Source organism: Branchiostoma lanceolatum, chromosome 3 (assembly GCF_035083965.1).
Source record: "Branchiostoma lanceolatum isolate klBraLanc5 chromosome 3, klBraLanc5.hap2, whole genome shotgun sequence".
Lineage (NCBI taxonomy): Eukaryota > Metazoa > Chordata > Leptocardii > Amphioxiformes > Branchiostomatidae > Branchiostoma > Branchiostoma lanceolatum.
Window position 1 is genome coordinate 32396937 of NC_089724.1, and position 24683 is coordinate 32421619.

At 41.4% G+C, this 24683-nt stretch overlaps 1 protein-coding gene across 1 annotated transcript; it reads right to left on the reverse strand.

The window, feature by feature from the left end:
- Positions 1 to 1955: 1955 nt before the first annotated feature.
- Positions 1956 to 22638, reverse strand: LOC136429559 (alpha-2A adrenergic receptor-like). The gene is made up of 8 exons (XM_066419394.1): positions 22444 to 22638; positions 19539 to 19817; positions 14073 to 14293; positions 13379 to 13481; positions 8262 to 8381; positions 6975 to 7211; positions 3942 to 4078; positions 1956 to 3180 (listed from the first exon to the last, which is right to left on the reverse strand). Exons 1-8 carry the CDS (start codon positions 22636 to 22638, stop codon positions 3120 to 3122), a joined length of 1353 nt encoding a protein of 450 aa, XP_066275491.1. The 3' UTR covers positions 1956 to 3119.
- Positions 22639 to 24683: the final 2045 nt, after the last annotated feature.

Sequence of the window (24683 nt, forward strand, 5' to 3'; positions counted from 1 at the left end):
TTTTTGGTAGGAAAGTTTCTGTTGAGGAGACGAAGGTCAAGTTTGAAGATGGGTCTTCTGGGGGGGGTTCTTTTGGTGCTGCAGTGGACCTTTTTTGTTTGTAGGTTTGTTTGTTTGTGGCATAACTCGAGAGAAATTAAATGAACCGTGATGAAATTTAGCAGGTTGTTTCGGGTAGGGAAAACAAAGGTCAAGTTCGAAAATGGGTCTTCTGGAAGGTTCCTACGGTACTACAGGGGGTATTTTTTATCTAGATTTTGGAGGAGTTTAACTCAAGCAGGGTTTGGTGGATTTAATTTTTTGGGGGGCTGGTAGAAACGTTTAGTGATGATTAACATAATGAGATGTATTCTATGCAAACCAGGCCCTCCTTAACATAATTAATGAGGAAAAGTTGAAATTCCTTTCAATGTGCTATTTTTGGGATGACGACCTATTTACGAGGACACCTATATACGAGGACACCATATGGACAGTGACTGGCTGGCCATATGGTGTCAACATGTGGGCAATGCTTTTCATATAGACATATGAACTGAGAACTGTGACATAGAGAGGAAACCCGATTGATATATCGATTATGTTAATAAGGACATAATTTGCTTAATTGATGAGAAAATGCTATGACTCCAAAGTTGTAAATGACGGTAATTAGATTCTTGCATTCGGAAGTTAAATGAAGGTGAACATCACAATACATTAAGTATGCAATCCATAACAAACACATCTTTCATACAAGTTAACACCATTCGGCGAAGGTATAGGATCGCCGAACTCTAGTTTTGATAGAGAAGACCGCCATTTAATATTGACTATGCTAAATACAACCTTATTGGTATCATCAATGAGACAAGAGAAAACAATAAATCTACAAAGTCTCAAAATATTTCATGGAGGTACGAGGTTTCTGAACTCTTGTTGATTTTGTGTTTTTCAACAGAGCGACGTCTAAAATCAAACTGTTGCTGTTCTAGTAAACATTGCGAGCCGACACTTTTGATCCTCGACCACAGCAAAATATGTACTTTTTTTATAGCTTCTAGTGCTTGTGAGTTTATTATTTCAATATTTAGAATAATGATAGAACAGTAGGGCTTAACGCTTCTTCCTCCACGTACACAAATACTCGCACACACAGACACAAACATATGCTTGTCCTACATACCCATATAACCACTTTCTACCAGTGCACCTGTAGTTAACATTGCTAGCCACGCTTTTGATCCATGAGGACAACGCCCCTATGATAGTAAATAATTGCAGTACTAGTAAGGATTTCTAGGCAACACTTTTGATCCATGAGAACAAAGCTCAGCTCTTATTGACACCATGCCTCTTTGATGGTAAATAGTTGCAGTACTGGTGACGATTGCTAGGCGACCCTTTTGATCCATGACAATGAAGCTCAAGCATCTATGCTGGTAGATAATTGCTGCATTAGTAATGAATGCTAGATGACGCTTTTGATTCATGACAAATAGGCACTTTAGCTGAAGATACTTTTCATCTATGAAGAAGGATGTTGATTGTTTCTTAATTTTCCAATAAAGGCCGATTATACAGTTTATGACAGAAAAGATTCAATTTGGCCAGTTTTCCACACATGCACAAGCCCGCGACCTGTCCTTGGTGCTGAACACTATTTAGATACACACACAAGCTTATATTGAATACTAACCATAAACGATCACACCTGTCCTTGGTGCTGAACACCACACCTGTTAGGCCCGATTTACACACAGGTTTTCGAAGTCGACCCGGGGCTGTGTATGAAGAGCTTTGGGCTACTCAAATGGATTTTTCCGACTAGAAAACGCTATTTGAATAGCCTAGGGTTCTCCTTGCACAGTCCTTGCATAACCACGCTTGTGTAAACCGGGCCTTAGACATACATATACATCCGTATCTTGATGCTGTTTAACACACCTGTCAGACACAAGACCACGATAGCATCATTTGCAGTTTCATGAAATGGAGCTTTGGAGAAAAAAGGACGATGTTTATTAAAGTGACTTTTTTACTTGTATCCGTTAGGAACGAAGGTACACAAGTTTAATGTTATAATATATGTGCAATGTTACCGAATAAGAACACAGTGTCCCACTATCTATTTCAAATCAAATAATCTATCATAAGTACATATACGATACATGCATGCGTGCTTGAACGTTACAGTTCCCATACATTTGCTCAACGTTTTGCTTCGAAAAAACACAGCAAAAAGTGCTTTTCAACCGAACGATGCCTTAAAACAAACTCCTGCTGTTCTACTCCATGAACATAGAGGTACTACAGCAAACGACAAAGTGATAAACAACACTGCAACGTTACACAATTTCTCATAGAATTGCATGCGTGGAGGATTTGCTTCGAAGTTGACGTTTTCCACTTTTTGAATTACAATCGTATGATTGTGCATGCGGGTAAAAACGCTTGTCTCCTAAGCTTCTTTCTGGAGGTGTTCTCGTCTTTCTCAAAGTTTCTGTTCTAGATCCCTTTCCATCATAATGTTTTTTTTCCATTCTTTGATAAATTAACAAGGAAACATTTTATACATCAAAACATACGAAATATTTTCTTTTTTGTTGTCATCAAGTCATAGACTCGACCTAAATTTCAAATCGATTTACAAAATCGGTAAATATCTCCAAAAGATTGTGGAGGATACCCACTCTTTGGGTTCAATGATTGGTGTATAGTGGATCATTTAGCCAACCCTACACAATTAGCAGTTCAACCAATGAGAGAGTGGCAAATAGCGGTTCAACCAATGAGAAAGTGACTGCTTGTCTGTCAACATATGGGTTCGGTTGTACGGATCAGAAAAGATGTCACGGCAAAGTCCAATAGACCGACCCTATAGCCCCGCCCATCTCCATCAAAACAAATGCAAAAATAAAAACATAAGAATTCAAATATTTTGACGGCCATGCAGCTACTCTCTCATTGGTCGAACCAATAATTGCAAAGCCATCATTGGTTGAAATTTAACTGATAATTGTGATTGACAGGGGGGATCAGTCTATTGTGCGTTTGTATTTTCTAGACAGCAACTGACGCAGCAGCTGCATTGAAAATTGACGTCACACGGCAGAGCATTGGTTGTCGACCGTCCACCTTCAGCCGGACGTACGCGTAGTGTCATTTTTCTGGCCTCTCGCTCGGTGCCGACACAGCAGCCTAGAAGAGGGGGGGGGGTCGGAGGGGAGAGGCAGACAAGTTATACACAATCACTTGTGTAGCTTTCACCCACGTGTACGTTTTACCGGTGAACGTGACAAACAATAAAGACCCAATTTGTCACGTGAAATTGTATATTTTCTTTTACAATGTCAAAAAAATCGGAATTGACAAAATGGCGCAAATCGGTGCAAAATGGTGAATGTCATTTTATCGCTGCGAATATCTTTGTGATGGATTTTAAATCATTGTAACCAACGGGTTGTCCTGATTGACTAAGGTCCGAGCTGTCGACGTCGAGGTGCTGAGTGGCCCTGCAGTACCATGAAAAAACAGAGTAACAAAACGAGTGCCAAGTTGTACAGTGGGTATCTCACTTTACTGCGCCTATATGAGTCAAACCATTGCAGCAACTTTGTGAATTCTTTCTGACGGTCACACTGACACACGGGTAAAATAGATGATCTCTGCAAACAAAATGGCCGCTTCCGGAATGTCACATTCCCAGTTTCGGCACCAAATCAGATATCAAAAACAAATCGCATTGTTGCCATTGACTTGTAAGTCCATTGTCCATTAGTTTAAAAAAACCCACAAGTAATGGACAATGATTAGAATTCATAAAAGGGGGATTGTGCCATTTTGAAAATTGCGAATTTGCAATATCAGGCGACAAGTGGCATCGTTTGGTGCCTATTGGCGTATTTCGCAATTTGGCGCAATTAGACGCAGCTCAGAGAGATGATCGCCTAAGTACCCACCGCTTGAAGGCTCGGCGGAAGTCCCTGTTGAAGACGGTGTAGATGATTGGGTTAGCGGCGCTGTTCAGGTAACCAATCCAGAAGAAGAACTTGAAGAGTAGTAGGGGGATGTTGTCCCGGCATGTAGTACATACAGCCTGTAAGAGTGATCAGAAAGACTATATCCGGCTGCTTGAGTAACAGCTATTTGGCGTATCTTATTCCATGGATGTCTAACCTTCATCGATGTGGTTAAGGTTGTTGAATTAGAATCTATATATTATCTATATATTGCCATTTTGCCGATTACGTAATTTCTTGTACGTGGCTACCAGACACGGTGCTCTGGTGACTTCCGTTTCTGCCTGTTTCTACCTGTATTTTCGTTTAGGCCTGTCCGTCTCGTAAAAAAAACGGCAGTCGACATTTTTAAACGGTCGATGCCATATCGCTGACAGGTAGATACAAGATCCGAGCGTATCAAAACCTTTGGGGTAGGGGGTGGTGGAGGGTCTCAAAAACGGGAAAAAGGTTTTAAAATGTGTGGCATTTTATCCCGTAGGAGCCTCCGGCAAGGGTGAGATTTTTTTAAACGTCACGTGTGTGTGCGTATGTGTGTTTTATTATAGTAATAATGTATAGCAGTATTTTCAGGTTTTGGAGAGTTATAGATCGACATCCACATCTTGAACATAGTGTGGTATTGCCCATTAAATCAGATGTCCTTTGCCTAATGGTAGCCTGTGTTATAAAATCTGGGGTCAATTAGCCACTCTCCAAGGCCAAGCCTCTGGCTTGCTACTGCCTTGGGTACTGCCTAGCGTTATAATAAACAACTGTCTGCATGGGTATAAATGGAAACAGGTTTTTAATCGTTATTCCTGGTATAGAGAGTACCAAACACCAGAGCCCACATCGTAGATACCATAATTACTTCACTGAGGTAGGAAGGCCTGATGGAGACTATGTTGTAACAATGAATGTGTGTATGTTTCCAATCTTGCACCTTGTGATGCTGTTCACCACCCACGACCACCTCCCTTTAATTAAGGTAGCAGAACACGGCCTATGGGGATTTCTATCGTTAAGCACCACAGGGTGACTGGCTTCGACGCGGTGAAAATTATAGTAGGGAGCACTAGAAGAATACGGAAAACGAATATGTTTGTGTTTAGGGTACAACCTACAATTTATTCAAAAAACAAAAAAAATCTGTCGGCGTATCGGCTTCTCACGCCCACTTCGAAACAGCGCTCTGTGTGAGGTCACTTACCTGCAGCCGACCGAGAGGCAGTTGCGCAAGGAAGCTGTGCATGAAGCCTCCCTGGTTATCTAAATCATGCGGCATGCTTTTTTGTCCATGTTTGCATGCGCGGATACTAATGCACGTACAATGGCATCGACCGTTACAAATTGCGACGACCGTTTAGGAGACGGACATTTAAGTGTAGGCGGTGATGGGTGGAAAAAGAACAGGTGATAAAAAATTACAGATAGAGTGCTAATCAAATCAGATCAGATCATTTCTAATCAAAAGTGGGTGGGTAAATGCCTTCTATCATCATCTCAAAGCAGCACAATTTTTGATAAGGCAGTCCTTAGAAGTCAGTCCTAGAACCCAAATTTCACATTCAAAGCAGTTTTTTAGTTGTTGTCTGAAAAGGTTCACGCTGAGCACTAGTACTGGCAGTCGTCAACCCGGTCCTTGTACTTTCGCCAAATAGCTATTGTCTCTTGCATGCGCAATTGCGTTGCAAGTGAAAGCGGAGCGACACGCTCTCCATAGATACACGCTCTTCATAGAAATGCGTGTTCGAACGCGTTTGATTTCAAGTTCAAAAACTTAAGAGAAAACGGTAAAAAGCAGTCATGCTATTAAATCGATGTTATTAACATCCACAGCACAGGATCACTGTTTAAGTCCACATTGAACTTAGGGCATACTGATTTGATTACATGGATGACATCCTCAGGGCACAAAAACATGCGAGCGTTCAAGGTTCAACCAAAAGGTTGGGCAAACAAAATTTTCTTCATTATGAAATCAGAGGGGTAAGGAATGCTGTACAAATGACTTAACACACAGAACATGGTATACCACAAACAATAGATTCCATTTTTTTCACATCTTTTTTTTTTACTTTGGAAGAGTTCACTCAGGACTCCAAATACATTTTTAGCTTACTTAATGCTGCTGATGCACATGGCAACAAAATTACGATAGAAAAAGGCATTCTACAACATTTAGATTTTCGATAACTTTCTTTGCAGTTCACAGCATGCATTTGCTCACTTTGCAGCTTCTTTCTTTGGTGTACAGTATGATTAAACCTCGAAATGATTAGATTTTTGACCTCCTAATTTGCATAATTAATGAGGAAAGTTTACAAATCCGTTATTTTGCATGATAAGACTCCTGATGTGGCACCTAACACCGGTCAGTTGATAAACTGGGGCAAATATTCCCCCACTGGCAGGGCCTGTCCCAAGGGGCCCTACAGCTAGTGGTCAAAACACAAAGGGATAGAAAGTATAGAACATGTATACAACTTGTTTTTGATATGTGGATAGCGCAAGTGATGCTTGATATTGTGAAATGATAATTATGAAAATTAGAATCTAATTATTATGCAAATAAGGACCCTATTTGCATGAATTATGTCAGTTGATCATCTTCTCTACCCAAATAAAACAAGTTGTTCAATGTCTGAAAGTTTATCTTAGCAAAGGTTTTTGTAGCATTTCCTCATAAATTATGTACATAATCATTTACATGATTTAGGTCTACATCTACTTAACTTTCAAATGCTGTAAGACTGAAATCCCCATCATTTACCATTATGGAGTTATAGTATGTTGTCATCAATTATGCAAATTAGGTATTCATTTGCATAATTGATATCAATATCATGACAATCAATCAAGGCATTCTCGAGTTATCGTGAGACACACAGACACACACACGAGCACTGACGAAAACATAACCTTCTAGGCGAAGGTAATAAACACTTATCAACGCACACACATACAACACTCTAACACGGAATGACGTACCTGTAAGAAAAGTGTGAGAAAGAACGGTAACCAACAGAGGATGAAGGCCCCCAAGATGACGCCCAGCAAGACGGTAAACCGCCTCTCCCGTACATGTGCGATGCGAGACCTGTTCCCTGGGAATATCTGTGCCTGGGCGGCGGTGCACTCCTGATCCTGTCCGCTGGCCGACTCGTGGGAAGGGTCATCTTTCTTCAGCCAAATGGACAGGGACCGGCCGCGGGCTATGAGCACCTGCTGGATATACATAGGGACCAAATTCTCACAGATATCTCTTTCCATAATACCTCCATGAAAAATAGAGGTAACGTTACGGTTTTTGGTCCTTTTATTTGCGTGGGTGCGTATGTGCGTGCGTGTCCGGCGCAGTATCTTAAAGAACCTCTGGATGGATTGTGATAATGTTTGGTATGTGGGTAGGTGTTTTGGGCCTCCTGATGGCCGACCTTGGTACTGCAGCAGAAGTTCCGCTTTTCGTGTCTTTGGTCTTGGACCTGCTGTCGCGGGTAGATTTTTATAATCTTTTCATGTAGTTCTATTTCTACTGTCTTCTCCTTTTTCAGCTACAGCAAGAGAGGACTGGTAAATAAGACATGAAGCAAACGACATGTCCTCTCCCCATCTCCTGAAATATGTAGATTGGTATCGAAAACGTGCACAACAAGAGTTCAGATACCTCACGCCTCCTTGAAATACTTAGAGTTTCACGCATGTCTTGTTTATTATTATGTAAATAAGGTTTGATTGACATTACATGTGTCCATTGATCACTGCCTGCCACTAAGGTGAACGCGACTAGCATGAAAAATATGTAATTGTGAAAACAGAGATAGACCGAAGAAAAAGCAATTCCCCGTAAATTAGTAGCCTCTCTCGTTTGCCCCCATGACCTGTTATGTCTAGTCTGATAGTTCCTATCACTCGCACAAGTCTGACCTTTCCGGTGACACAATCTTTTCACTCACTTTTCCTGCTACTCAAGTGACACTATAGTCAAATCATGAACTACGGACACACAAGAACGTTAAAAACAGATGCACCGATACACATTTAAGACTCTGTACAAGGTGGAAATTAACAATGGCGAAAAAGAATTGCTTCTCTGAAGTAGTATGGGAAGATTTCACAGCTATGCCGTTCATTATACATCCTCTGATTGGTTCGCCGCAAATGAGGACAAGTGTAGAAATTGTGTGATGATCATGACATCAATTGGAGAGTCCTCTCGCGAGAAAAACATTCTCGCGAGAGTTCAACCAAATGACTGTGGGGATGTATTAGTGTTACCTGAGCGGCTGGGCCCCGTGCAATGATAGAGTTCTTGGAGCGGCCCGGACAGGCAGAGTCTCCATTTTTATCTTGTTCTGTTTTTTCTTCAGCATTGATACCTGCCCGCTCAGCAATCTCCTGGGAAAAGGAAGAAGCAAGTCGGACGAAATTTTAACTTCGGTGAATAGTTTCATCAGGTTGGCAAGTCACTGGCTAACAAAATTCTTTGTACACAACCAAAATTTCAAGTGTTTTATATATGTAAATACTTTTGTTTGGAACCGCATCTGTAAGTAGCGACACCTATAGCTGCCGTGCCAAGTGAACCAGCCAGAATTGCCCTGATGAAGATGGCAGACGGTCGTCGAGACGTCGAATAATACACTTGGTTGTGAACAAAGAATCCGGTTATCCAAAAGTTTAGCTTGTTTCAATGACTGAATAGGATCTAGAAAATACATACATGTTGATCGAGCCATTTGAATCCATGATTGGCACACAAACATTCATGACGGCCATAGTTCTATGGATGACATCGACTCGCGTGATTTTCGTCTGATTTCGAGAAAAAAAGAAGCAGTTTTGTTCCCTTCGGGAGATGGTCAACATGACAAGAAGGGAAGATATGCCTTGATTGTACTTAATTGTAGAAGAGACTCAAGAGAGGTAGACATGAGTGTATTTGTCTTCTTGTTCCGGCGTTTATAAAAATGTAGGCAACGTGTTTTTTTACCAATCAGATGTCATCCATACAGTTTACTCACAGTATGGCATCCATTCTTGCATCACATGATGACACAGCACATTTGCGCATGGTAATGCTACGGTCACAATTGGAACTAGAAAGGCAATATTTGCGAAAGCAAATACAACATATTTCACCCATTTCCCTCCTCACATCGAACAAAAAAATGGACTTTTTCATAATCACTCACGTCCAAAATTGAACATTAACAAATGTCCCCGCATACAATAATGGACTCTTCCAGTGGCAAATGGATCAACAAGTATCTGGCACATTTCAGAGTGTAAACAACTACAACCTTGACGAAGATTTCTTCTGCGGAAGAATTTTCGCAATCCGAGAGTCCAGAAAATTTTGCATTACGCAGCGGAACCAACTCAAGTTGTGCAAAGGTTTCACACATTTCCGCAAGATACTGCACATTTCTGATGCGTATTTCGGCTGGCGCTACACCCCCTACGTGCACCGGCGCAAATGTGACCGTACATGTAGCATTACATGGAATGACAGATATTTGGGGTCGGTGGTGATTATTCTATTAAAACTCCGGCATTCAAATGTTTCTTCAAACGTTGTGTCGATAGAAACTAGAAGTGTGAAAAGAAAAGAAATCAACTGAACATTAAATTAATCTAAAATCGAGGAAACAGTCGAGAAGACTGTTGTGAAGGAGCTTTCAAAGGAAAAGAAACTCTGGGCCGAATCTCACGCCACAAACAAGTACATGTTGCTTCTGTGTAGTTTGGTCAGATCGCATACATTAAGCCCCCCTCTCACTGGGCTGCGGCACTGGCATACGGCGGCAGCTCATGACGGCACCGTCGCGAATTTTTCACCAATTTTCATTTGCACTCTCACTGACGTGCGGCGCATTTGCGTTTGAAGCCCAGATGAGCAAATTATTGAATGAACTTTATTGTTCGACAATCGTACATGGTACAATGTATGGCACCAAATCAACAATACTGCAAGGCTAATATATCCTACAATTGTAACTAGAAAATATCATCGAAACAGTGTAAGAGTTATGTATGGATGATTTTTTTCTCCCTTTTTTTTAATAGAATGAAGTACAATAAAATTGACCTTTGTAGGCGGTATATTTGATTTATTGGAATTGCAACAGTGCAATACACGTGGGACACAGGCAGCTATAGTGATGTCGTGACCCACACACATAATGTACCCAATTTTTACACTTGGGTGGAGTGGGGAAAATCGTGTTAAGTACTTTTTTTCCCAAAGGTACAAGATCGGTGGCAGCAGGGGATTCGAACCCGGAACCCCTTGGTTCTGAGTCGGAAATCCTGCCGTTAGGCCACACGACCCCACACCTATAGGCGGTATAGGAATTGGACATGACAGTAATACATGGAAAACATTGTTGTGTGTACCAGATAGGATGAAGTTTGTCTTAGTAGTAATAGTCTGTAACGGCCCATCTCTCTTTTTACCAAACGAAGGACAGGTCATCACAAAATGAAATATTTTCATTGTATGTGGGACACAATCTCTGAGTGCCGGGTGTGTTGTTTACAATTTCTAGACAATGTGCGCTCATTCTCAGTTTTGTTATGCAATTCATAATTACAAACGGTTTATCATTAACTGATGTGAGATATTCTTCCTTGCCAAAGTGCATTTTGATTTCATTATATGTGTGGTGTTTACTGATATTTCCGCAATAATTTCTAAGTGGTTCACTCTAGACAGGGAAAAACGTGTCTTTCAGACGTTTTTAAATATGTTTCCAAAACGGTTGGCATTAACTGCGGGGTTACGCCAAACATGTCTATATAATATGTCCTGAACGTGAGTAACCTAGTCATGTTCTTCTTCAACTGAAGTGTCGTACGCTTTTTCAATATCATCTCATTATCTCCATGAAAAAAGGCTTTTTCATGGAGATACTGTTTTGCGTGCGTTTGGTGTTTGTGTGTATGTTTGTGTCACCGGATGCTTAAAGTCAGCATAACCGTTGAACATGTACATGGATTGTAATGAGATTTGGTATGTGGGTAGGTGTTAGGAGGAGGAAGGTCAAGGTCGATTTTGGGCCCCCTGGTATGTGTCACTGGAACTGCAATGGCGTATTTGTAAAAATCTTCTAAGGAGAATAACTGAAGAAAGGATCGACAGATTGTCATGTTATTTGGTACACAGGTAGGTTAGACAGAGATGTACACACTTAAGTGCAAATTATGCAAATGAGACTGAATTTGCATAAGTAAGGAGGAAAATCGTTTGCATGTGTGTCGCCGGATGCTTAAAGCCAGCATAACTGTAGAACGTGTAGATGGATTGTAATGATAGTTGGTATGTGGGTATGTGCTGGAAGGAGAAAGGTCAAGGTCGATTTTGGGCCCCCTGGTATGTGTGAATGGAACTGCAATGGCGCATTTGTCAAAATCTTTTAAGGAGAATAACTGAAGAGCGACAGATTTTCATGTTATTTACTATGCAGGTAGCTTAGACAGAGATGTATACAATGAATTGCAAATTATGCAAATTGGACTTAATTTGCATAAGTAATGAGGAAAATCTATATTTGCAGTGTTGTCCATTGCATTGCCATCTGCTACTTGTAGTAGCTATTTATAGCGAAAGTGGGTCACCCCCCAACAGGTGTGGGTCATACCATTGAGCAATATAGAATGGGGGGAACTGGTTTAATAAAAAAACAAAGTTTCATGGAGATTTTTGGTCCTAAGACTCTTGTTAGGTATATTTTTCAATCTTAGCCAGTTTTTAATCAACTGTGTTTGACTGTCAACCAACTCCTCATTCACCCCAGAACAGACTTTTTTTTTAAAATTAAAAGTAACGTTACATATTCTAAGTCGGGAATTTCATATGAAACTTTTCTTCTTCTTCTGCTGTTATATTCTGGTTCCTTAATAAAGTGTCTGACTGGTAAATCACGTTCAATCTATCACTATATTTCTTGAATCGAACAAGAACAGGGTGAATACATGTAGACGAGGGGTCTGATATCTTTCCTAAGCGACTTACTCGCTGTATATCAACTTCCGATAAAAGAATGTTAACTTATGATACTTGGTGCAACAAAGGTAACATGTTATAAAATATACGAATAACTTTGAGCGCGGTGAGCTCCCGGCAAGCTCAGGGCGACCTCGCGGCATTTTGCCACTTGCGTTTTTTTTATTAAAAAAAAAAATCGCCATTTCAACCGGCACGCTGGCGGTGGTGGAGCGGCGCTGGAACGGCACTGGGACGGCGCAAGGGCGGTACGCTGCGTCTGTGCACGGACCATAACATAGACAGCAAAGTTAAACGGTATAATGTGAAAGTCAACATATGTTTAGATCAAATAAGAGCATACAGGGACATGAGGAATTAAAACAAAGATTAAAATTGTGTTTCGTCGATGAAGGTTAAACATCCAGGTAAAAAGATATGTAAGGTAACAGTTACGCACTGCGACACTCAACGATAGATTTAGGATACGGTCAGACGTTTCAGGTAGCACCCACTACCTTTTGTCAGTGGCACTGAGGAAGATCTGTAGATCAGCAGGTTTTTAACCAAATACTATGGGACTATCTCAAATTTGTCTTCAGCTTATTTAAATGTCAATTCATAGGTTTTGGTTAAAAACCTGCTAATCTACAGATCTTGCTCAGTGTCATAGAAGAAAGGTGGCGGATGCTACCTAAAACGTTTGACCGTTTCAAAAATCTATCCTGTTGCTTGAGGAACTGTTACATTGCGTATCTCGTTTTTGTGTGACGACTAAGTACGTTCATGTAACAAGATAGCGGGGATATAAACACTACAACACAAGTGGCGACATTGACTCACCATTCTCCTGAGAAAGTTGACAATCAAGACGTAGAGAAGACATACTAGCGACGGAGGATCTTCATTGAAAGAAAGACAAGGTGTTTCTATACAAACAGATCTGCATATTGTGAAGGACAGTTCTGTGACTTGGCAAGGCATGTTTTATTTTCGAAAACAAGACAGGAAAATAATGAGTTAATATGTTGTTACATAAAACAGATCATAGAAAGACCACAACACATTCAAACCACGGGGATGTCCCATTGTGTCAAGTAACATGCGACACGGGGTGCTTTCTTTGAGGATACCAAATGGTGAAACATGACAGATGAAGTTAATTAGCCAGGTCACGGTTTAGAATGCACGTGAACAGTTCGATGCATTGTGGGTAATTATAACATGTTAAAGTTGAAGGCCCCTGAGACATGAAACAAAACACGTCTGGACATGGAATGGTCTTGGCGAGAACTGATTAGAAATTACGGGCTTTGACCTCGCGCATGCGCATGTCAAACCGCGAAACGGCTTTTAATATATCAAACCATACAATGTTCAAGGAAATGCGCCCCCTAGCATGTGTCACCTGTATCATCTGTCCCAACTCTCCATCCACCGTCAGCCGGATGTGGTCCTTCTGTGAGGAGATGCCGGACGTATTCTCGTTCCCTGACGTCGTGGGGCGCATACTTCATATGGAAAAAGAAAGGCATTTCTCAAAGTCAACACCAATTTAAAATGCAGGTACACCGGCGTCATAATGTGGAACATCATATATAGCATAGGCTTGATTATTTCTTACGACTCCGTGACATTTTTCTCGTATGTCTTGTTTAAAGAACATACTTGTACTATAAAATCACCAATAAATTCAGCTGATGTAAACTACCAGATCTCAGTCTGCTCCTGACTGTGGTGGTCTTCGCATCGACGAGGGACAAGTATCGGAGTAACTCTTCAAAACGCTTTAGAAATGTACACAAGACAACAGTCTTGAACAAGGAATTGAAGTGTGGTTGCACATATACAAGTCAGCTTCACCTAACAAATATAAAGCATAGGCTCGCCACGCTCTGTCTGAGACATTGTCTGGCAGTCACAACTTATTACATTATACAGCTCTACAGAGCACGAGTGTGTACTGGTTTCTTTGACAACCAGGGAGATACCACAGTTATAAGCCATATTTCTAGGCACTCAACTATCATAGCTAGTTCAGCTGTGAAGAAGAAATTTTCAAGTTGCAAATATAAATACGATTTCAACTCCCACGAACTCACCCCCGCTTGTAGTGTAGTCGGACCGTCCCGCGGCCACGCTTCCGCACCGTCATGAAGATCTTTGTGTACATGGATGTCATCAACACAAGGGGTATAAAGAACGAGCCCACGGAAGAGAAGATGGAATACTCGAAGGAGGCGTTGATGTCGCATGTCCCGTCCGGGTGTTGGTCGTCCTTCCAGCCGAAGAGCGGAGGCACACTCACCGCCACGGACAACAGCTGCAGTACGTGAAAATATCCGATCACATCAATCCATCAATTACAATCAGATACCATACTAAAGTACTACATACACATGAAGGCAACATGTATGCTGGTCACACAGTGTATATTGCATAACCCTATCTAGACTGGGCTCTTTTGGGATTCCTGGGACTGGAGGGGCTCATTCGGTCATACCCATATGTTCGCAAATATCTGTAAAGGATTCATTACCGACTGGTGCATGCAGGGCATGTAGCCCATGGTTGACTCTCGCCAATATGGAGCTCTCAAGGGGAATTCTACATAGCATTACCTTACAAGCTTAGTCCACTTCCTAGCAAGCAAAATGGACAAACCTGGATACATCAATACACTCGTCCTGACTGACATGACATTACCCGTGCCTTTGATGGTGTTCATCACTCTACTGCCATCAACAAACTTCTTGCCATCGGGGTGCGCCGATCTATCATCCATTGGGTTTGCTCTTTCTTGTCAAACAGGCAACAACGTGTCAAGTATCAAGGAACTCTATCTGAATGGGAAACACTTTCATGCGGGGTTCCACAAGGAACTAAGTTAGCCCCCCCCCCTCGTATTCCTGGCCCTTATCAATGACGCTGTTCCGGCTCGTACATGTAGATGACATGTCGTTGGCCGAATCCCAGTATTCTTCCTTCCACAATGCAAAATGACGTTGACAGACTGGTGCGTGAGGGTTCATGAGAAACGTGAGCATCGTTGAATATAGATTATGCTAATAAGGACCTAATTCACATAATCGATATAGATGCTAGAATAGCCTTCTTTGCTCAGGTCATACTTTGGACAACCTCTGTTATTTGGGTGGAGAAGATGATCAACTGATATGATCTATAATCAATGATAAACATTCTAATACGTCAGTCATAAAGGTCAAAATCATTTGGCGAAGGTATGAGGTCGTGGAACTCTAGTCTTATGTATAGTAAAGTTAAGTAGTTACGCAGCCGGGCGTTCCAAATCGTGACGTATTCTAGACGGCCCCGTTTACTGATCGACCAGCTGTTCGGACTCTCCGAATCGCAATAGACCTCTTTCCAGTTACGGCGGCCATTTTGAATTTTCTGGGGTCAGCTGAGGGTCATGCACCAAAGTGAGGCTAAGGCTGTACTTGGATAAGCCTGCCCATAGTTAAGACATAGGAATTCCATCCTTGGTGGTACATTTTGCGCCTCTAAGGTGAAATGCTGCGGTACATGCACCTGGCATGTGAAGAAAATATTGTTGTGGACATTTGGACTTGATTTTGGCTAAATTCTAATTCATTTTTCATACTTTTTGACGTGTGAATTCAGAACATTATTGAATGCTTATATCCCCCATTAGTACTTTGCATAGATCAGACCACGTGAAATCGCACAAAAACATGCACCGAAATCTGGTTGATTTCCTTTTAAATTGGGAAGAAATTAAAGTTTGGTGGCTGTTCTAAACTTTCAGTGTCTTCGAAATTCTATCATATGTGCCTAGCCTGTTGGGGTGGCAGTGTGGTTTCTATAAATGTATTTAACTCTAGCCCGCTCTTTAGTTTGTCCCCTGAAATAAAACCACATACATATACTGTTAAATTTCTATCTAGTAGACAAAGATCTTAAACCATAATTTGCTTTAAGTGAAAATATAGTAAATTTCTACCCACACTAATCTCAAACCAGCATGTGCATGTTTTTGTTAGGCATAAACACCTGGTGTGTGGGTCAATCCAGCTTGCACGTGCACCAGGCCTTCATACAGTGGTAGAATTAAGATTTTTTGCCATGCCAATCTCAGAAATGCAGAAATTGTCAATCTAACAGAAACTAAATCTGCTAAATTTCATCCAACAATGATCTGGACTCAACTTTTTGTGTAAGTTTATGTCGCTAAAACTAAATATCATCGGGGCAAACTGACATAAGGATAAGCAAGGGGCGCACCCTGCGTACCCTGCCTTCCCACTAAGTTCTGCCCTCCCCATGGAGCTTAGTTTTCAGAACGGGATCTTGGCATCCAGAAATTGTCGGAAAATGTCTTTCTACAAAATAACTTACTACCCACAAGGATGCCAGCTGGGTGTATTTTCGTGTTTTTGTAGGGTTTAATCCTACTAGTGATCAGCTATTACAGCATACCACGGTCACCGATGCAAAGTAAAAATTGATTTACAATGTTAATGCAAACACCGATGCTATTAAAATGTTTCCAAGTCACCCGTCAAAAGGTGTAAAAAAAATTCAGCCAAAAGTCCAGAATATTTTCTACACATAACCGGCACATGTACCACAGTATTTCACCCTAGAGGGGCAAAATGTAGCACCAAATATGGCATACCTATATATTACATTATGATGATAGAATTATGAAGACACTGAAAGTTTAGAACAACCACCGAACTTTAATTTCTTCCCAAAAGGAAATAAACCAGATGTCGGTGCAGGTTTTTGTGCGATTTCACGCGGTTCCATCTGTGCAAAGGACTAATGGGGGACATAAGCATTCGATAATTTTCTGAATTCACATGTCAAAAAGTGTGAAAAATGAATTAGAATTTAGCCAAAATCAAGTCCAAATGTCCACAACAATATTTTCTACACATGCCAGGTGCATGTACCGCAGCATTTCACCTTAGAGGCGCAAAATGTACCACCAAGGATGGAATTCCTATGTCTTAACTATGGGCAGGCTTATCCAAGTACAGCCTCAGCCTCACTTTGGTGCATGACCCCCAGCTGACCCCGGGAAATTCAAAATGGCCGCCGTAACTGGAAAGAGGTCTATTTCCTATTTGTAATCTGCCGTAGGCCTTTCAAGCACATGTAATAGACCTTTCATTTCTTCAAATGTCAAGCCAAATGAAGTCACCACTCCTATTAACCTAGAGAAATGAAATTAGCTCTTTTCTTGTCCAAAGCTGCAGCTATCATCTTATTCCATTGGAGCCTTCAGCGCGGAATAGATATTTTCTCAAGTGATGACTGTGTCGTTCGTAACGTTACATCAAAGCACCTAGACCTGGGAGAACATGGCTCTGATATTTGAGGATCACACTTCTATTCGTTCGTTCGTTCAGACCCTTGTAGTAGTGGCACACGGGGCAGTAGTTTCCTTGCTGTTTCAGTTACAAATTACATTTTTACAAGGAGGGATTCCCCTGTAACGTGCTTGTTGAGGTACAGGGATATCCCATTTAAAAAGGATTTCGAAAGTTTTATTGTAGCTTATCTAGAGGACAGAAATATCTAGATTCCTTCTAGTCACTGTGTGTGTGTTAGGCAGAACATTTCCTGTTATAAAGTCTTCGCTCCGTTTCTTCTTCTTCATCTTTCTTTCCAAACAAATGGTCAATGACATGGACTAGACGGCTGTCACCATGGTTACAGGTGAAGTATTAGGCACCCATTATGTAGCAATCTTGAGTTTTTTTGTTAGATGGAACATTTTCGGTTTTGGCTTTCCCATTTCGGTAAAAGTGTGGTCAGTTCAACAATTTAGTTGGCGTAAGAACAAATGTCCAGCGGTTGGATCTGTTTATTATCTCCATGAAAAATGGAGATATAGTTTTGGGTGTGTCTGTGTGTGTGTTTGTCTGTTTGTTTGTCGGTTTGTTTTTGTTTCCGGACCACTCTAGTCAGCATAACTCAAGAGCCTCTTGATGGATTACGATGATACTTGGTATGTGGGCGGGTGTTGTGAAGCCAAAAGCCAGGATCGATTTGGGGCCCCCTGGTATGTGACCTTGGTACTGCAGCAGAACTTCCGTTTTCGTATCGTTTGACCTGGACGTGCTATGGTCTTGATTTTTGGATGGCTGATAGCTTGTGATGTAATAAAGAAGTGGTGTGGTTTTGGGCCTCCTAGCAGCTTGCCGTGGAACTGCAGGGGCGTTTTTGAGAAAATCTTCTAAGGAGAATAACTGAACAGAGGAACAACGGATTTCCATGATATTAAGTATGCAGGTAGCTTAGATAGAGATGTACACAATGAAGTGCAAATTATGGTAATTATGATTTAATTTGCATAGCTAATGAGGAAAATCTATATTTGCAGTGTTTTCCATTATCAGACTCAAATACATGTAACGTATGCAGTTTATGGAAAGTGGAGCATCAACAGATACAAATTATGCAAATAAATTCCTAATTTGCATAATTAATGCAAAAACACCATAATTCATCTAATTGGAAAATTATAGGACTGTCAATATTACAACATGTGTAAGTTAGATAAAGGTGTTTATGACCAAGCATATATTATGCAAATGTGTAAGTCATTTGCATGAATAGAATTGTTCATGAAGATATGAGGTCGTGGAACTCTTGTTTAGTCAGCAAATGGCAGGACATATGTATATATCAAACGATAACACACCAAATTATATACAGTATTCGCATCAACCAAGAGTGCCGGAGACCTACCACCATTTGCTTGCAAATGTTACCTTTCAAGTGTTAATCATATCCTGTTATGATCATGTTGCCACACATGCACCTACGTCATGCTGTTCACCCCCCACCACCACCTCCTTTAATAATCGTGCGCAAATTGCAGGAAGACATGTCAATTCATCACGACACGCACTGTGCAACAACACTACACGCTGTGCAGGATCAAAGCTGCCCGGGTTATCTATATAGATATCATGCGGCAATGTTTGATGCCTATGTCTCCGCTGAATTTTCGTCCGGTGACTTTAAACAAATTGAAGACATTTGAGAAACCTGTTGGAGTACAGATCTTTCTCAGTATTACTGGCGAAAGGTAGTTAATGCTACCTAAAACGTCTGACCGTTTCCAAAACCTATCCAGTTGATTGAGTAACTGTTACCTTGTGTAAAGGTTGCGCCATGTTGATTTCAGCAATCGCATTTGTTACCTCGAGACCTCAGGTGGAAAGTTGCTAATAAGAAATTGAAGACCTGCGTGAAATATTATGAGTTTTTGTGAATTTCTTGTTTTATCCATTTAATGTTGTGAATTTTTCGCTAAATCTGTCTATGCATTTTCCTGCTTTCCTGTGGGACTTTGTAACTATCTCAAGTCTGCGGCAGCAACTTTGAAGCCTTTTAATCCTTCAAGTCTCCAGTTACACCGTTCCATACATTAAGACCAGCAAACAAACAAACAAACAAACAAACAAACAAACAAACAAACAAACAAACAGAAAACAATAGGTCCCCTCTATCCACACATGGTCGCACAAAACTTCTGATAAGTGATTAGAAGAAGCACGCATACTGACCCATGCCACTGTGATCATGCCGCACACCCACTTGGGTTTCCTCTTGTTGGAGTGCTTGATGGGGTTGGTGACGGACCAGAGGCGGTCCAGACTGATGAGACACAGGTTCCAGATGGACGCCGTGCAGGCCAACACGTCCATCATCAGGTACACCTCACACCACACCTGTCCGAAGTACCAGTAACCCATGATCTCATTGGCTAAGGAGAATGGCATGATCAGGGCGCCGACCATCAGATCACACACCGCCAGAGAGACCAGGTACCAGTTCTGTACGGCCTGGAGTGGGGCATGAAATCTTTCAGCGCAGTAAAACATACGTAAAGCATAGTTAAATGGAAAAAAAACACGTAATGTTTACGCATGCTTTTATGGCGTGCTTTCTGGCATACCTTTGTGCCAAATTTCAACTCATTCGATAAAAAGTACAACCACATTCAGCACTCGTAAAACATACGTATAGCATAGTTTCACGAAAACCGTAACGTTTACGCATGTTTTGCGCCTTGCTAAAAAATAAGAAAATATTCTTTAATTCTGCTTCGCCCCATAAAAATGGGATTATTAGCAGTTTGCATATATATGTTGCCAATGTGAAATTACTAAAATGCATCAAAAAGAGATTTGCAGTGATTGCGTAAATGCTTTATCGAATGCATTGTATTATATGTCATTAGAGAGCCTGTTTACTGTCCTTTACGGTGATACAATACACATCGACATGTATGCATGACCCAAAGTGGACCATAATTGGTACAGCACCATAACTGGTAGCGCTGCGTTAACGTTAGGCCATGTTTATTCGATTATATGTCACCAGTTCAGAAACAAAATTAAAAAAACACCATACTGCAAATCATACAACACAGTTGCAAAATGAACTACATGTAGTAGATTGCGTGAATTGCAAAAAAACTAACAATATACAGTAAAACCTGCCCATGGCGACCGCTCGGGGGACCAAGGAAACGCGCTCGCGTTGGACAGGTGGTCGCCTTGAAGAGGATCAACTCACAACATGTTTCCAAGTTGAGATGTGAATCAACACAGTATTACATAGATGGAACATGATGCGATTTTAGACAGCATAACTACCACCAGGTTTAATTCCCATTGACAGAAAGATCCTACAAAATCAAATTTTTCGTTATCGTTTTGATTTTGGTGTGCCGTTACATCGTGTACTAATTACCGTCATACTTTTGACAAAATACAGTGTCCGCCTCTCTTGATCGAATAGCGCCCTGCCGCATCCACAAGTTACGTCAAATAGTACACGCGCACACACACACAACATCTTAGTAAGGTCTAGGAAAGAGCTTTAGCAAAAACCTGCCGACCTCAGCCTTCTTTTGGGCTCCGACCGCTGGAGAAATGAGGCAAAAAGTTTTCGATCTGACAAATGAATGATAAAACAAAACACGACCGCATCGAAAGGCGGAGTGCGGCAAAACGTACAGCGTCGACGATCACAAGCAAGCAGTGCCCAATAAAGTTTTGTGAGAGGAAGTAAAAAGAAAATACAAATCTTGATTTTCATCAGTAACGGGAGTATTCTAAATGTTCATATCAAGAAACGTTTTTTTGGAAACGCCAGCGGTAACGTCACCAAGATGGCGTCCGTCTTACCGATATTTTTGACCGCCGTGAAGTAATTTTTCGGCGGTAATCATCATCATCATTCCAGGGTATCATCACTCCTTTGAAGGAACCCCTCCCTTGCCAGACTCCAAGTTTTAACCGCTCGACAGAGGAAAACTTGGAGTCTGACAAGGGAGGGGTTCCTCCAAAGGAGTGATGATACCCTGGAATGATGATGATGATTTAGTGAGACACGGACAAATTTTTGATAAAGATACAAAAAATGGATAGTGATTTCTGTGAAACCTGACTTTTTATGTACCACATGCACGTATTCGTTTTGACAATTTAGTTACGAACCCGAACCAGACGCCTGCGGTATGACTGGTGGACACATTATTTTGTTCTATTTAGTATTTTAGTTATTTGAAATCCTCCCACACCATAAGGTGTATAGGCCCGTTTCATAGCTGTGGTGCAATTAATGCAGCAGGGGGCTAGTATGGAGTGTGTTTAACTTCCATACTGTTTCATAAGTATGTACCATTTTCATTAAGTCTTTGGTATGACCCAATGCTCCTCTTGTCCAGAGGTGTCCTACCCAGGAGTTGACCTCGGGCCTTCTGGTTCCAAGTAATCAGAACCAGATGTGGCAAGTAACAGAAGCGCAGACTACTACACCACAGGGACACCGTTAATAAAAAAAATTGTAAACGTTTTGTTAAAACATGTTATGGATGGATCGATGAATGTGTTCATCAAATATCTACCCAAATCGTTATTTTCAAACCAAAATTATTGTACAGTGTATAAATGTATACTAAATGTGTGTTAAGTTTAGTTATGAAACGACCGTGCGTTTGAAATTAAAAAAACAATTTTACCATCCACTACAACGGTGGCACAGGTCGGAGTACTAGACATCAGACTTCAGTGCGTTGCGCGTAGCAGAGGATTCAAATTCACATTCTTTTCGTTGTCAATCTTGGACCAAGCTGGAGACTTGTAGGGTGGGTAGGAACAGGTAGGGTGTAATAAGCCTTCCCATTTCGGTCAAAATTTGTTCAGTTTAGCAGTCTGGCAGTTAACCAAAATAGCCGAGGACAAAGTTAATCTACTTGAGATAAGCTCTGATCTTCCACCGCCTTTTGCCTTCCGAAAGTCAGGTACCCATTTTTACACCTGGGTGGAGTGAAGAAAGTCGTATTAAGTGCCTTTCCCAAGGGCACAACATCGGTGGCTTGTTAGGGTGTGTTTTGGGCCGAACACCCTAACCGTTACCGGCCAACACGACGCTACACATATGACCCTGTACAGTACCCACCTTAAGCGAGCGTTCCTTCGCCACAGCAACGCACACCAGACAGTTCCCCGCTATGATACCAACCATGGCGATAATGCCTGCTACAGCGACAGACACCGCTTCGGGAAAGGGTTTTGGTAGCGCCGAGAAGACGGCCGCCTGCCGCGACGTCCATACCGCACCGGTCGCGTTCACGACAACGGTCGTGTTCTCCATCCCTTTCCGCCAGAGTTAGTTGTAGCTGCCGGTACCCTAGCTTCTTACCTCCTGGTGACAGGTTTAGGAACAGAAATACGGATAAAGCGTCAGTCGTATTTTGATCTAGAGCAACAGGTGGAAGAGAGAAGAAAACAACACGTCTGCATCTAACAAACCACCACAGCGAAGAATATGTCATTACGGCTTAGGAAATGATATCAATGGCTGGTCGTCGGGAAACACAAAAGGAGAAATAATTTTCTTATAACATTTGACGTACATCCCCCGCAGCGTCTCCGGACCTGTTAATGATACAAAAACGACAGGATGTCGCTCCTTTCGGTGTCGTCTAAAAAATGTGGTGTATTTCTAATCAGCGTTCTCTGCTGTAACAGATGTATCAGACGTCATGATATGTTTGCAATGAACATTTTTCTATGCATAGGAGGTCCGAGTTGGGTCGAAGGAACACCTTTTGTTAACTTGCTACCTCAAATAGGTAGAATTTTAACGTTTTTACGACAGAAATTATCTAAACAATTATTAAAACAATTATATAAGCAGACGACAAAGATTTGTAAGGAACACTTTTTTTGTCTAAATGGTGTGTGTTATAGTGGACTGAGGGCGATATTTTCCTCAAAGTTTGCTCCTAGCACAGGCAGAAACACATGGATATAGTAGTATTACCATTGCTACGGCTGCCAGCTAACGTCCCGATGAATAGTGTACAAATTGCCATGACGGTGGGGATCGACTTTGAGTGACGTTCTACCGACTCAACAAACGGCTTGTTACCAAAGGCCTGATGTGTGCGGTACGGCCGTTTTGTCGTGTGTTTTTTGCTTGGACACGTTTGTATGACCTTAGAACTCTCTTCAAGCCAAGCTGCTATATAAAAGCTATTTAGCGGCAAGATATTAATGACGAATTTTCTCTCCCAAAAAAATGTTTGCACCTGTCCGAGAGCACCGTCATTCTGCGTGCGGCGGACGGTAGTTTCAAATTACAATATTATGGTATCAACACGGCTAGAGAGAAAATATAACATATATAGCCTTAGTGCAAAGGTAATCCATGATATTGACAGAATAACAGAAAAAAGGATGGTTTATTGTTCTGCCAGATTGGTTTCAATTCACTCGTATCGAAAAAATCCCGGTTTTACGTGAACCAACTTTACACCAAAATGTGCAGAAAGGATTTATCTTTTTACTTCATGTTTCAAGTGTCCCATGTGATGCGAATAAACGTAGTTTTTTTGCAAATCTCCTTTTTTCCGGTTATTAAAACAGACCCAGACGCTTACATTTAGAATAGAGCACATGGCTATTTGAAGTAAAACCTTTTTTTTTCAACGTTTTCAAAGACCTCTGAACAGAAATCATTGCCGTACAACGTTGATTTGCAAACGATGACTGACAATTTCTGCTAAATTGCTCGCCAGTACCTATTTATTACCGGTGATTACTAAGATCATGCTGTTTGAGGAAATTGAAGCAGGCGTATGTGGTATCCCCGGTGACGAATAACCACATAAAGCACTTCATGCAGCTTAGTCCTCCTCATGAAATATCACGCACACGACGACACAATGGCCTTGTGGTTAGGGTCGCTGACTCAGAACCTGGAGGCTAAAGAGTTCGAGTCAATAACAGTTCCCGATCTTGTGTCCTTGCGAAAGGCACTTCACACCGATGTCCTCTCTCGACCCGGGCGTAAATGAGTACCTAGCTTGGGCGAGGGCGGATAGGAGGTTAAATGGAGGTCCACCCCGAATCAAATAAATCTGTCGGTATATACTGCTCGTTGTCTTCACTACAAATCTGGTGTGTTATACCATGAGACGAATTGCCGGGTATGTAATACATACAAGATACAAACGAAGCGGACTGTCCATGGTACTGAAACAGTTGTGCCTTTCAACACTAAACGATTTCAGAAACTAAACGATTCCATAATTAATTGTGCTTTTTAACTAATGATGTTATCATCCCTTTCATATGTCAATCGCAGACACCTCCATTACGCAGTACCGAAATTTTGTTCGCACAATTTTTCAC